Raw genomic sequence first — 15878 nt, forward strand, 5'->3', positions numbered from 1 at the left:
CCTTACGTTCTTCCATAAAACACGTGACTCCAATAAGCTAACTATTACATGTAAGCATGTCATCAAGAGTTTATGGTAAGCAATAGAAAGTGCGGTGGAAAAGGAAAACATCGCTACCTCCTCATTTTAGCTGGGCTGGAAGGACCAAGTGTTCTGCTCGTGCCCGTTCCTTTAGTCAACCTGATGAGGCGATGGTGAGTATGCAGCATAAAGTGCTGATTCGGTTACGTGGCGATGATGAGGCGATGGTGAGTATACCATAAACTCTTGACCACATTGTTTGTTCCCCGGAGTAAAGTTACCTTTTTTTAGGCAGCTTCGACCCACCTTATAAAAGCCCACATATGGCTCGGACTCTGAGCACCAGTAGGCATCAATTTCTCAGAGCCAGGCATTGAGACCCCCAGCATCCAATTCCAAGCAGGATTGCAGATAGAGCAGCTCTAAGCAATGGAGAGTTTTGCCCAGAACCAGAAGCATGTCATTGGAATTCCTTTGGCCTCGTATGCATATGCCAGTGAGGAAGGAAAACCTTCCTGTTCTGCCTTGATTCATAAGAAGAGTAAGAATCTCACCACCTGCTTCTTGAGTTCTCCCTTTGCAACAACTTTGTAAGTCAAGACTGATTTGGCGCCCTTCCCTACCCATGATACAGACAAGAAGACTTCCTTCATTTACCGGATGAACAAGCTGAACCTGAAAACAGATAGCTACATGCAAGGGTTCAAACAACACTGTAAGAATTCAACCATTGTCTTCTTTTCTGCAGATAAAAGTTGTGTTATGTTCATTAGTAAAAGTTCTCATCACTGTTAAATATTCTTTTTCTTTGCAGTAACTCTGGGGCCAAAAATTTCTGAAACTATCAAAGGGAAACTAAGCTTCGGTGCAAAGGTTCTACAAGCTGGCAGCATTGAGAAAATCTTCAGGCAATACTTTGTAGTGGAGAAGGATGAGAAATTATTGAAGGCTTTCCAGTGTTATCTTTCAACCACAGCTGGTCCAATAGCAGGAATGCTTTTTATCTCAAATGAGAAGATTGCTTTCCATAGTGATAGGCCCCTGAGTTTAGCATGTCCCAAAGGGGAAAGGACCAGGGTGCCCTACAAGGTAATTGAAGTAAAATCTTAAATCTCCAACATATATAGTATAACACCTCAACTGTTTGAGATAGAAAATGCGGTTCAAAGATATTTGCATTCACACAAGAAGTTAAAGCTAATGAATTTTGTACCTTCTGCAGGTGTTGATCCCCGCAAAAAGAATAAAGAGCGCTTCCGTGAGAGAAAATTTGTACAATCCTGATGAGAAGTATATTGATTTAGTTACTGTTGATGGATTTGATTTTTGGTTTATGGGTTTTATTAGCTATGAGAAATCATTCAGATATCTTCAACATGTAATTTCAAGGTTTAGATGATATACGTAGATCTGTAGTCTGAAACAAACCGCATACCATGTTGATGTGGTATATGTATATGTACATGTACATTACACAGATAAAATTGATCTCACATTGAACCAAAAGCATATTTTCCCACAATGTTCTTTTTTTTTCTTTGACACATGAGGGAGCTGCGCATCATTATATTATAATATGAAGAAAAAAAAGAATCAAAGAGACTCATACAAGCCCCCAAAGGGCCAGGTTTGCAAGCATCACTCCCGAAGAAGACTAGACGCGACCAACAAACCGCCCACACATCACACAGTTCATTTTTGTAGAGATCACCAGGGGAGACCGTACTGAACATATTGTTTATATAAATAATTGTTATGTAACAAAGGCCCCGTTTGGTTTCCTCCGGTAAAGTTTAACTTCTGTCACATCGAATATTTAGACACATGCATGAAGTATTAAATATATACTATTTACAAAACTAAAAACATAGCTAGAGAGTAATTTGCGAGATGAATCTTTTAAGCCTAGTTAGTCTATGATTGAATACTAATTGCTAAATAAAAACGAAAATGTTATAGTGTATGTTAAACTTTAACGCCTCAAACTAAACACCCCAAAGTTTGCAAGACCATAGTCACATAAAACGGGTTCATCACCTTCGACTCTCGATATGGGTTCGTCGACCCCGACCCGGGTTCACAGGTTCATTTTCGACCCGAAATGTAAAAATCTCTTGCAAGTATCGTACTCGTACCACGACTCCTTACCTTGACCCCATCGACCCAGAAACTTTATGACTATGTGCAAGACCAAACTACAGAATCAAATGCTTTCATCAATCACAGCGATTGTTCAAGGGGAAAAAATTGTAACCCTTTCACTTGGAGGATAGAATTTCAAGCAACCACAGCGAACTCGTATTCGATATCATCATCCATAGTAGACAAATGATTATTAATCATTGATACATATTGCTCATCGCGTTGCAAATTCATTTGACATATGGATGAATAGAACACAAAGACTAAGACAATCAATCACATTCTGATTTCGTTTTCACTCGGCAAATTCGGTCTCTAATCCTGCTGAGTTTAGACCTGGCTGCTGTAACACCTTCAGCAATGACACGACACTTCTCTACCTGGTGGGGACTGGGGACACACCATCAAGAGTACCAGCACCCATCAGCCTCATTCACAGTATTGCCAAAATTTTCTCCAAATTGCTGGCTAACAGACTTGCCCTTCGCCTGAATTCCCTAGTCTCCAATTGTCAAAGCGCTTTCATAAAGAAAAGAAGCATTCAGGATAACTTTCTTTATGTCCAGGGCGCAGTACGCAAGCTACATAAGCAAAAGACGCCAGCCTTGTTCATGAAGTTGGATATCCATAAAGCTTTTGACATTGTAAATTGGGGATATTTGTTGGAGATCTTACAAGCTTTGGGCTTTGGACCCCGCTGGCGTGAATGGATTTCCATCCTTTTTCGTACAGCTTCATCGTCTGCACTACTTAACGGAAGACAAGGCCACACCTTCACCTATGCTAGAGGCGTTCGTCAGGGAGATCCACTTTCTCCAATGCTCTTCATTTTGGCTATGGACCCACTCCAGCGGCTGCTCGATCTAGCAACTCAGCAAGGGATCCTCAGCCCCTTACCACACGCAGCAGCAAAATGGAGAACATCCATGTATGCCGATGATGCGGCCATATTCATCAACCCGATCAAAGAGGACGTAGTAGCTGTGAAAACAATCCTTGAAGCTTTTGGTAACTTCTCTGGACTCCACATAAATTTGCAAAAGAGCTCTGTACACCCAATCAGATGTGAAAATGTGGATCTAGACCAAGTCTTATCACCCTTCACTGGTAGCAGAGGTGTCTTCCCTTGCAAATATTTGGGACTGCAGCTTCACACTAGATCGCTTCAGAAAGTCCATGTTATGCCCCTCATTGAGCGCATTGGACAACGGCTACCGAAATGGAAAGGGAAATGGTTAAACAAAGCAGGGCGCCTCACGTTAGTCACTTCTGTCCTGTCTTCCATGCCAACCTACCACCTCACCGTTTTTCCTTTGGCTGCATGGGCAAGGAGGAAAATTGACAAAATTAGGAGATCGTTCTTGTGGAAGAGGGAGGAGAATGCTAACGGAGGTCATTGCCTGGTTAATTGGCCAACATGTACCAGACCTAAGGAGCTCGGGGGCTTAGGGGTGTCGGACCTAGAGAGATTTGGGAGAGCTCTACGCCTTCGTTGGCTATGGCAAGAATGGGTGGAAGATTCAAAACCGTGGCTCGGATCTGAGCTCTCGTGCAATGACGATGACCGCCTCCTTTTCAACTCATCAGTCACAATAACGTTGGGTGATGGTGCAAAGGCCCGCTTCTGGCACCACAATTGGCTTGACGGAGAGGCTCCTAGGTATATGGCCCCAAACTTGTTTCAACTTGCTCCAAGAAAGAACAGAACAGTACAAGATGAGCTACGGAATAACAATTGGATACGCTCGCTAAGGAGAAGAATCACCTCGGCTGTCCACATTGAAGAATTTGTATCCCTTTGGATTAGGATTCAGGGTGTGCACCTCCAACAGGGCATTAGAGATTCGATCGCCTGGAGATGGACACCGGAGGGGGTTTATTCCACCCGTTCAGCGTATCAAATCCAATTTAAAGGCTCCTTTGGTTTATTTCGAAGTGAGCTAATTTGGAGAGCCAAAGTGGAGAACAAATGCAAGATCTTTGCTTGGATTCTAGTGCAAGACAAAATTCTAACGGCTGATAACCTACAGAAAAGAGGATGGCCACATCAAGAACATTGTGTACTTTGCAATGGTTCTTTAGAAACTGGCCTGCACCTATGCTTGTGTTGCCCTTTTGCAAAGGCAGTTTGGGATCAGATCATCTCGTGGGAGAACCTCCCTGAACTGCGGGCACAGTTTCAAGCCAATCCTATACATATCAAAGCATGGTGGGAAGACACAACAAGAAAGGTACCAATTTCAGAACGAAGACGACTCAATGGGATGGTGATTTACACCTTTTGGAACATCTGGAAGGAACGAAACAGGAGAATATTCAATAACACCTCAGAGACGGTGGTGCAGGTGGCTGCAAGAATCAAGGACGACATCGAACAAAGAAAGAGAGCTTTCAATCAAGCCTAGCTTTCTCAGGGTGTTGCTCTTTGTTTGTCTGCAACTGTGGCTTCGAACCCATACTTTTCTTTCTTTTTCCTTTTTTGCTTGTACATAAACTCTTTTGCTCTCCTACTTAATTGAAAGGCAGAGCTCCGGCCATTGCGTTTAAAAAAAAAAGAGTACCAGCCTCAAATACTTGTGCAAGGGTCTGAACTCTGTAATTATGGTATCCTGAATTAAGTCCAGATTAGCACAGAATGCTAGTAGTTTTACACATCTGATTAGTCTCATTCCACATCATTCACAAGTCCGAGTCCATCACCTGGACCACTGCGTTTCTGAACCATGGATCTGGCAGGGAGACAGGGAAACATTTTTCTAAGACTCTAAACGATTCTAAAACACAAGGCTGTGGCCCACAGGTAAAAGTGAAAAGGCACACAAACAATGTGGAGCCACAACTGAAAAGAAGACCTTAAGCTGAAAGGCTCAGAACAATATTATTCTTTTGATCACTTTAATCAGCAGTGGGGTATTAAGGTATGAGGTAAAAGTAAATTACTGAAAAGAACTTTTAGATGAAAGGAACTATGGAGCTAATGAAGAAAGCATGGAGCAGCCAAAATGCCATCGATCCTGTTATGTAAACCTGACATGGCACATATTTCTAGATTGGTCAAGACTCAAGATCCCTAACAATATTCTACACAAAAAGAGTGATTCAATATGTGAAAGGAAGAGATGTGCAAGAACGAAACATGTATTGGTAGTTTGGTTTTGACACCTTTCTCCATGATCCCATTTCCTAAATTTGAAAAAGAATCAGTTATGCACCACGTGTCATAAACTATTAGAATTCAACATCAGAAGTAGCGCGCCAAAGCCTACGTGCACACCCGTCAGCACCTTATGAAGTGAAGCTATTAGCATGTCATCAACATTTGTGGTAAGCAATGCAAAATGCAATGGGAGTCAGTACCTCCTCATAAGCTGGGTTGAAAGCTCCAAGTATTCTGCTCGTGCTCATTCCTTTAGTCAAGAAAGCATGACTTGCTTTAATTCCTGATGAGGCGATGGTGAGTATGCAGCCCAAACTGCTGATTAAGTTACACCACATTGTTCCCTTGAATAAAACTACCTTTGGGTCTGGACTTCACCGCATACCATTGTACATTGAACAGAGAGAATTGATCAATCACATTGAATGGAAAGCAATTTTTTCAGTGATGTTCTTGAATCATATAAATAAATAAGGTTTAGAAGATAAAACGACATAATTAAATAAAATGATCATTCAGGGGATTGTACCCCTTCCCCACGCTGGATTGGGTTTCAGGCAACCACAGCAGACAACAATCCTATACTGTCATCATTTATCGACAAATGCTTACTGTTTATCTATATGTATTGCTTATTGCGTCACAGTTCATTTGACACATGGATGAATAGAGTGCAGAGCCAGGTAACTTGACTGGGTCTTCGCCAATATTCATGTACAATGGTCAATGGACTTTCCTCAGCCCACATGGCCACATGTCACTACGTCAGATCAAATCAAAAGTGACAAAGGGAAAATACAATATCTCTAATATAACACAACTATAAACCAATCACCAACCAGTGGCTTTATCGAGCAATATCACCTCTCTGACGGGGTTGTGTGTAGGTTCAATGTATGTCAGGTCAAAACCTGAAAATGGAATGGAGACCTGGAACAAAGCAAGATTATTATATTCTTCGGTCCATATTTGCAGAAATCGACTAGTCGACACATCAGATGAGTCCCGTTACACATCATTCACAAGTCCGAGCCCATTACCTGGGCCACCATGTTCCTAAACCATGAACCTGACAGGGAAATACCTTTTATAAGTTTGTTTAAGATTCACAATGTTGTGTCCCACAGGTGCAAGTGAAAAGGCACACTAATGTCTGAGTCACAGCTAAAAGGAGGATCTTGAGCCGAAAGGCTCAGCAGAACAGATTTCTTTTGCTTGGAATTGGTCAGCAGTTTAGTATTAAGGAATAGTAAATTACTGCAAACAGCTTTGAGATTTAAAGAAAACAAACTCGTGAGGTGATGAGGCAAGCATGGCATTGTTGATGCCAAATAGTCAAGTTCACATATCATACATGAACAAGGCCATACTGAACTCAAAAGGTCAAATTACCACATTAGCAGTACTGAAAACATTAAAGCATCTGTGTGTTTCCTTCCCCACGGTGTCCGTAAGTATGGTTAGATTCTGAACGTAATTACACAAATATGTGTCGATGAGTACACAGCAGAAAGGATCTTTTAGTTTCTGTTATTCTTCTGCTCCACACTAAGTGGCAGATTATCAAACCCACATCTCTAACACACAGTTGCCATTCATCTTGTCATATAAATGTGCATATTTTTGTAGATTATTCGAGATTCCAAAACCTTCACAAGTATGCATGAAGGGGAAACATGTACCGGAACCAAATGTATACCGGTAGTTTGGTTTCAGGTTTGAACCAACCACGTGTTTGTTTTACTTTCCTCTCCACTCTCCATGAACCTATTTCCTGAAATGGGAAAAATAATCGGTTATGCACTGCGTGTCATAGACTACTTAGAGCTCATTATATTATTAGCAAAACCTATATTTTTCACTCATCAGAACCTTACAATGTACAAAAGCAACTATAAGCTTGTCACCAACTGCATCGTCAGCACCTTGTGCTAAGCAATTAGCAATAGAAAGTGTAGTAGGGAAGGAAGGCATTGGCACCTCCTCATTGGCTGGGTTGAAAGCTCCAGCTGTACTGCTCATGCCCATTCCTTTGTCAAGAAAGCAGGCCTTGCTTTTGTTCCTGATGAGGCGATGATGAGTATGCAGCATCAAGTGCTGATTCGGTTACACCACATTGTTCCCTGGAATAAAGTTGCCTTTTTGGTGGCTTCACCTTATAAATGCCCCCATATGGCTCAGACTCTGAGCACTAGCAGGCATCAACTTCTCAGTTCTCACAGGCAAAGAGAAGTCTCCTAGCATCAGAGCAGATTTGTAGATAGACCTCCAAGGCTCCAAGCAATGGAGAGTTTCACCCAGAAGCACGTCATTGGAATTCCATTGACTTCGTTTGCATACGCCGATGAGGAAAGACAAGGAAAACCTTCCTGTTCCACCATGGTTCATAAAAAAAGTAAGAACCTCGCAACTTGGTACCCCAGTTCTTCCTTTGCAAACAAAAAAATTACTTTCTGTGCCAATACTGACTTGATATCCTTTGAATGATACAGATAAGAAGAGTTCCTTCATTTATCGGATGAACAAACTGAGCGATAAAACAGATAACTACATGCAAGGGTTCAAAGAACACTGTAAGAATCCAACCATTGTCCTTTTTCACAAACAAAGTTGTGTTTTGTTGATAAAGTAAAAAATTTCATCACTGATAAATCTTTTTCCTTTGCAGTAACTCTGGGACCAAAAATTTCAGAAACTATAAAAGGGAAACTAAGCTTCGGTGCAAAGGTTCTCCAAGCTGGCGGTATTGATAAAGTCTTCAGAGAATACTTTTCTGTTGAGAAAGATGAGAAACTACTGAAGGCTTTCCAGTGCTATCTTTCAACCACAGCTGGTCCAATAGCTGGAATGCTTTTCATCTCAACTAAGAAGATTGCTTTCCATAGTGATAGGCCTTTGAATTTCATGTCTCCCAAAGGAGGCAGTACAAAGGTGCCATACAAGGTAATTGAAGCAAAATCTCTTTCTCAATATGTGTACATGAAGTTTATCAGATAGAAAATATGACCTAAAGATATCCGACATACTTGAGTTAAAGCTAATAAAATATGTACCTTCTGCAGGTGTTGATCCCCACAAAGAGGATAAAGAGTGCTTCAGTGCGGGAAAATTTATACAATCCAGACGAGAAGTATATTGATGTAGTTACTGTTGATGGCTTTGATTTTTGGTTCATGGGCTTTGTCAGCTATGAGAAGTCATTCAAATATCTTCAGCATGTAATTCCGGAGCTGAGATGATGCACATAGTTTTGTAACGTGAAACATTATTAGATACCATGTTGATATGGTATATGTACATTGAAGAGATAGAATTGATCAATCACATTGATTGTGAAGCAAAGTTTTTTAACTATGTCCTTGAATATTCAGTATTCTCAAATGCATTGACTGATCATACTGAACAAACTAATCAATCAGATCTCGCTGATACCTTTTTTACTAACCAACAGGTTATCTTAGACTGGGAGATTTATCTTAGAGAGACTCAGCTCTTAACAGAAACTTGCATTTGAAAAGTATAACTGGACAGGCAATATGTGGAACTAAAGGTCTCACCTTAAGTAAAGCGTGCGACAGTTCCAGCCAAGGGCCTGTTAGCTATAATCCTGTGTGTCCATGCATGTGTCCAAGTTCATTGTGTCTAGGTGCAGTTTTTAGTACTAGCAGATTTTCAGCTAGTAGTTAAGGAGAATGATAGGCAATCATAGCCATAGGAGTTATGACAGCAGTAAATTGGAGGATAGCATGGGCAGGTATATCAGCTATATTTTATATATATGAGAAAACGGTGTTGACTGAGAGAGCTGCGTTCAAGAGAGAGAGAGAGAACTGCATTCCAGAGAGAGAGAGAGAGAGAGAGATTTTTCTAGTGTGTTTGTGATAAAAACTGAATATAGAGGGAGTGATTTCTAATGTTTGTGATAAACACTGAAGACAGAGGGAGTCATTCCCTAGTGTTTGTGATAAACACTGAAGATGGAGAGGTGATTTCCTAGTGTTTGTGATCAATAATGAAGACAGAGGGAGTGATTCCCTTGTGTTTGTGATAAACACTGGCGAGGCGAAGACAGGAACTGATTCCCTAGTATTTGTGATAAACACTGAAGACAGAGGAAGTGATTTCATGGTGTGTGCTTGTGATAAACACGGAAGAATGGAAAGGGAGTGATTTCCAACAGGGCCAAGCTAGAGCTGATTGACCCTGGTGGCTCACTTCAAGTACATGTTCTCGTATGGTCATACAAAATGGACTTTTCATAAAAAATTCAAAAAGAGGAACTTTTTTGGCAAAATGTACTAAATAATTCAGTTCCACTTGGTCTCATTTTCCAGTAACCTCCCATAGCTAGTCTTACTGGAGTGTTAGGCCAAATATGTTAGTTAAATGAGCACTAACAATGTTCAAATATCAATTAGTAGTGTTATGTTATAGAATAAGCGAGAGAAACACTAGGATTCAATTCCATCAGGCCTCTGAAGCTTACTCGACTCAGTTTTTGTAAGTTTGCATATCAATTCTCAAGGCTCAGGTCTTAATTCTTCACCCCACTTGGTCTCATTTTCCATTTTTTGTCCTTGATATTGTTATATCTGGTAACTGTATATTTGTCTGCAGCATCAAAATGGTTATACCTGGTAACCATACGTTCACATGCAGTTGCAATGTGACATCAAGTATAAGCATTGTGAAATGATCAGCTGGCAGCAATGTAAGAATGCCACCTGTATCCTTTCTATGCCAATGGAAGAAAGAAGTGATGAATAAGAGTTAATCACCAGTAATCTCCACAGGAATACCTCACTTTCACAAAATGGTGGAATCTTAGAATTATCTCTAATGATAATATCCCTGCTTTTCTGCCTTAGAAATGAACTTCAATGCAGAATGGCAGCCTACACAGATCTGCAAATTCTTCTTCACGATGATTGGTTTTGTAGCTGGCATGCTTATCAAAGCAAAAGAACCGGCAATCCTCTCACTGTGATAGTGCAGAAGCCTCTCCTTTTTTTTCTATCTTCAAGGTTAAGTGGCAAGAAGATTGTGTCTGGGACATAACCTTCCTCCTTTATCCTTCTGGAGAGTTCCCCAAGCTTTTTGTATATCTGCTCCTGTTGTGGGTGTTACCAAACCTCAGATCCAAACACATGTGTTTTCTTGTTAGCATCGACCTAGCTAAAACCAGGCAGGTTTTTAATACTGCTATCCTTCATCAACTTCCTAACTGACTTTGCATCCTCCCATTGGCCCAATGATGCGTATATCCCAGAAAGGGATACGTGAATACCGGTGTTATCTGGATCAAGCTTCATAAGATTCTGCGCAGCAATCTCTCCCAGCTCCTTGTTTCCTCGCATCCGGCATGCTCCAAGCAAGGAGCACCAACCATACGCATTGGGTTTGACAGGCATCTCACTTATGAATTTTTCTGCTTCATCTAGTCTCCCAGCTCGACCATACATATCAATGATACATGAATAATGCTCCTCTTTAGGCTCAATACCATGTGCATCCTTCATAGAGTAAAAATATTCCAGTCCTTCGTCCACTAATCCAGCATGACTGCATGCTGTCAGGAGGCAGACAAATGTAATGTGATTTGGCCTGATACCACTTGCGGTCATCCTATCAAAAGCTTGGATTGCCCCCCAACCATGACCGTGCTGTGCATATACATTTATAACCGCATTCCAGGCGACCTCACTGTGGTATCCAATCTCATTAAATAACTGAAGGGACAAACTTATGAGGCCACATTTTCCATACATATACACAAGGGTGGAACCAACAAATGAGTCACTGATCAAACTTGTCTTGATCACTTGAGCATGCAGCTGAGCACCTTGTTCGAGCAGATCTTGCATGGCACAGCCCTTAATCATGCTCGCGAAAGTGAATTCATTGGGCTCGACACCTTGCCTCCCCAACTCAGTATACGTCTCAAGAGCCTCCTCAATACGATCAACCTCAATGTAACCGTCAATCAATGAGGTGCCTGACACAACATTCCAACCTCCAGGATCAATCTTCACCACACGAGAGGCACTCTCCAAATCCCCAGACTTAGCATACATATCCAGCAGCGCATTCCTCACAACAGTCTCCAGTTCAAACCCAGCCTTAATTATACAACAATGCAGGCTTCGACCAAACCATCCATCCTTGAGCCCTCCTGATGCACTCAACGCACTGCAGAAGACATGCTGGTCAGCTCCAACGAGTCCCTCACATTTCATATCCCGGAAAGCCAGAATAGCGGCCTTGAGGCTCCCATTCTTTGCATAGCCGTCGATCATGGTAGTCCAGGTGACGGCATCCCTGTGCGGCATTTGGTCGAATACCCTGCACGCCTCATCAAGGAGCCCGCACTTGGAGTACATGTCGGCAAGGTTGCTCGCGACGAAGAGCTCAGTGTCAAAGCCAAACCTGGTACCGATGCAGTGCAGCTGCGTGCCGGGGCGCGGGGCGGAGAGTGCGGCCGCGGCGCGTGCAGCGCTGGAGAGCGCGAACTGCGTGGGGGCGACATGCGCGCGGCGCATGGCGGCGAAGGCGGCGAGCGCGTCGTGGTGCATGGAGTTCTGGACGAGACCCGAGACGAGCGTCGTCCAGGAGACGGGGTTGGGGCGGGGCAGGACGCCGAACACGCGGACGGCGGAGGCCGCGTCGGCGCAGTAGGAGTACATGGTGATGAGGTGGTTGGCGAGGAAGGTGGACGTGGCAGCTGCGCCGGTGAGCAAGAGGCGCGCATGGAGGGCGCGGCCGCGGCGGATGTCACCGGTGCGGCCGCACGACTGGAGGAGCGCGGCGAAGCGGAGGGAGGCGGCGGCGGCCGGCGGGCCTGTGTTCTGGCCCCGGAGCTTTCCCATGCGTGGGCTGGAAACAAAGAAAAAAAATAAGCTGCTTTGCCGCTAGGCTATTTGTATTTTTTCCACTATCACAACTTTTACCGTTATTACGCGCTACAGCGCCGCTAAGTTGCATTTGTTACAATAAATTTCACCACTATTACGTGTGAACTGCTATGGTAAATATTTTCAGTTTGACTCTCAAAACTCCATCTTAGACTAGATTATCATTTATTATTTACTACTAATTTAGTATTTTGGACAATGAAGCTTTCATGAACCATGTTATAATATCATATTGGTATTTTATAATGTTACCTAGACTTATGAAAATATATTTTTATACATCAAATTCATATTTACCATGTCTTTGTCATCAATAACTCGTATTTTTCATGTATTTTTGTATAAAAAATGCTATCTGTCATAGCGCCGCTATAGCCCCGCTATAGCTGCATAGCTTCTGAAAAAAAAATTACCGCTATTTTCAATAGCCCACTATTTTATACTTTGACTGGAAACTGAAATGGCAGTCAGAGACCCCGCGTGTACTTTACTTTGACACAGCGTTTTAGGCCAGAACCCAATATACACCCTCCGTTCATTCTCATTTTTTTAAAGTCAAATCATTTAAATTTTAACTGAATTTACATAAGAAATCCTAATATTTATGTTATAAAATAAGTATCATTAGATTTGTTATAGAGTATATTTTAATAATGAATTTATTTGAAAACATAAATATTAATATTATTTACTATAAACTTAGTTAAAGTTGAAAAAGTTTGATCGACAAGCTTCTCATAATTATATTTTCTTTTATAGATGGAGGGAGTATATTGTTTAGATTGAAAAGTTTTTGGATTTTGACATTGTAGCACTTTCGTTTTTATTTGATAAACATTGTCTAATTATTGAGTAACTAGTCTTAAAAGATTTGTCTCGCAATTCACAGACAAATTGTGCAATTAGTTTTTATTTTCATCTATATTTAATGTTCCATGCATGTGCCGCAAGATTAAATGTGACGGAGAATCTTGAAAAGTTTTTGGTTTTTGGATGAACTAAACAAGGCCTAAGAATTGAATGCATCTTTTTTTTTGCGAGGAGAATTGAATGCATCTTATGGCTACTATGTGTATCTATTGTGAGATTGTGAAAGTTGAATATAACCCACATGCTTTTGACACTCGAGTCAAGTCATGAGACACAAACCCATATTTATCTAGCTAGATTGGTTTTGCAACTCCAGACAGAAAAACAAAACAAAACTTAGACTACAAAAACAACATACGCCTGTGTGCATTGCGCTTAAGATAGAAGAAAACTTCAAACCCCACACCTCATCCTCACACAGGGCCTACCTTGTGAGCGGATCAGTGTCATAAACCTAACCTTTTGATATGTAAGGCAGGCAAGGTTTTTTTTACCTTTGGCCAACCAATTTGTCCCTGCGGACTTCCTCTTCCTAGAGCACAACGAGCGGAGCCCCATCGGCTCCCTCCCTCTCGTCTCCGACGAGCTCGCTGGAGAGGGCTGGGTGAGGGCCCCAGTCCACTAGTTTGTATTTAGTACCTACAGTTTTTTTAAGTCTTCCCATTGTGGTTTTTCTGTCCTGGATTCGTCGTTGTCGTTATGGCTGCCATGGACACCATGGTCGTCTCCGTCGCCGACACAACCAAGGTTAGTGGTAATAGAATAAAATCGATTCTCCCCTTTCCTCTCTGCAGATCTCCCCACCATGTCTCCCGATTCCACCTCCACCAATGAGTTCTGCAGCCCTTCACTCCACTACCTCCGTCACTCACGTCCGTCTCTCCACAACAGCCACTGGTTCTGATGCTCCCTGCTTATGCATGGCTGCTCCTCTGGTGGTGGTGGTACGACTACTCCGTCTTCACTTGGGATCCGAGCCTGAGCTTCTTCAATCGCCGGCGAAGTCTTCAACCGAACCTTTTCGGTTGCCGGCGTGCTTATTCAACGCAAGCTCTTCCGTCCCATCTTCAACCCGTGCTTTGCGAAGTCATCCACCCGGGTGCATGTGTCTTTGACGCCCCTGCAACCCCTCGTTGACGGTTCCGCCTTCACCATCGTCATTGGAGTTGTTGCTATCCTCAAGCAGGACTTAGTTGTAATTTGGTCTTCTTTTAAGGGCCTCTATGTAAAACGGTTGTTGTGATAAAAGACACACGCACCCGATACACACATATGTAAGAAAAAACTAATTTGTCCTAGAGGGATGGAACCGATACGCAAGGGTGCTGCTGGGAGCGCTCCACCAGAGCTGGTCTAGCATCCGTTGGAAGTTTTAGACAACCGGACAAAAGATGGAAGAAGAGGGTTTAGCTAGCTAGTAAAACAAGAAAAGTGGGAGAGTGGGTAATTTAAGAGGATGATTGGACCAAAAATTAGATTTGCAACTTGAAACTCAAAAGGAGAATATAAGGGCCTGTTTTGTTCCCCTTGCTAAATTTTAGTCAGCTAAACTTTAATCATTTTAGTAGCTAAAGTTCCAACACATTGACTAAAAATAAGCTAAAATAGTTTGGTCCTATGTCACCAAAGATTAGCTAAAATAATTTTAGTTGGCTAAAATTTAGCAAGAGAGAACAAACAAGGCCTTGTGGGATGGTGGACTGAGAAAGAAAAGAGTGAGGAACAATGGACTAAGGGTTTCTTCCGTGTACAAGCTTGTTTCTTCGAAATTTTGTCTCGTTAGAAAAAAATGTACTTTTAAAGAATTCGTACATTCAAGCTATGGAATCATTATGTGTTCAGTGTACATATTTTCTTGTAATACAGATCTTGCTTATTGAGAAATCAAACTTTTCTAAATTTCACTAAATATATAAAAATATTAATATTTTTATGTATAATAAGTATCATTAGATTATTTGTGAAATATACTTTTATAATAAACTTATTTAAAGATACATATATTGATATATTTTTTATATAATTCATCAAACTTAAAAGAATGACTTCTCTATAAGCGAGATGTGTCTTATTTTGAAACGGCAGAGAGGGTAATCATTATATCACGAGTCCATTTTCTAAACCTACAACTATTTGTGAAATATAAAAAAAGGAATTGCAGTTTCTAATATCCGTTAACAAGTTTACACCAAATTTGGCCTCATGAAACAAGAAGATTCCATTTTTAATTAAAAACAATTGAGCACCCACTTATGATATGGATTACTCCCACGTACCAAATTATAAGACAGTTTGACTTTTGAGATATATAATGTTTGTTATGTATTTAGATATATACTATGTCTAAATACATAGCAAAAATGATGTATTTAGAAAAGTTCAAACGTTTTAAAATTTGGAATGAAAGGTGTACTTGTTATTTGAAGGACAGGCGGGCTCCACAACAGGTATTTTTTAAAAGTTATAGCTCCTTGCTACTAAAGGCCAAAGTTGGCGCTTTCTGTTAAATGGTTATCAGAAGTTGCTCCTTTTTAGTACTCTATAAATCTATCTTAAATAAAAAGTGATCTTCTATTGTCATAAGCCAAATCATTTTAAGTTTAATCGAATTTGTAGAACCTCGTTGAGCTAAATCAACAAAAAATACATTTGATAATATATCTAATGAAATTTATTTGATATTGCAGATTTTATTGTTCTTTCTTAAAAACTTGATCAAAGATCAAACTTAGGATGGTTTATAACAGTTAAAAAAGAAATCCATGTTCCGGGCCGAA

The 15878-nt window shown here is 41.2% G+C and overlaps 3 protein-coding genes across 3 annotated transcripts; 2 read left to right on the forward strand and 1 right to left on the reverse strand.

The window, feature by feature from the left end:
* LOC8067383 (putative GEM-like protein 8) lies at positions 345-1527 on the forward strand. Its single transcript, XM_002464411.2, has 4 exons — positions 345-562; positions 656-736; positions 836-1110; positions 1244-1527. The coding sequence occupies exons 1-4, from the start codon at positions 451-453 to the stop codon at positions 1418-1420; spliced, it is 645 nt and encodes a 214-aa protein (XP_002464456.1). The 5' UTR covers positions 345-450; the 3' UTR covers positions 1421-1527.
* Positions 7495-8686, forward strand: LOC8067122 (GEM-like protein 7). Its single transcript, XM_002464412.2, has 4 exons — positions 7495-7715; positions 7813-7893; positions 7989-8263; positions 8383-8686. Exons 1-4 carry the CDS (start codon positions 7604-7606, stop codon positions 8557-8559), a joined length of 645 nt encoding a protein of 214 aa, XP_002464457.1. The 5' UTR covers positions 7495-7603; the 3' UTR covers positions 8560-8686.
* LOC8067123 (pentatricopeptide repeat-containing protein At4g14850) lies at positions 9980-12183 on the reverse strand. The gene has a single exon (XM_002467000.2). It carries the CDS (start codon positions 12001-12003, stop codon positions 10492-10494), a length of 1512 nt encoding a protein of 503 aa, XP_002467045.2. The 5' UTR covers positions 12004-12183; the 3' UTR covers positions 9980-10491.

Source organism: Sorghum bicolor, chromosome 1 (genome assembly GCF_000003195.3).
Source record: "Sorghum bicolor cultivar BTx623 chromosome 1, Sorghum_bicolor_NCBIv3, whole genome shotgun sequence".
NCBI classification, from domain to species: domain Eukaryota; kingdom Viridiplantae; phylum Streptophyta; class Magnoliopsida; order Poales; family Poaceae; genus Sorghum; species Sorghum bicolor.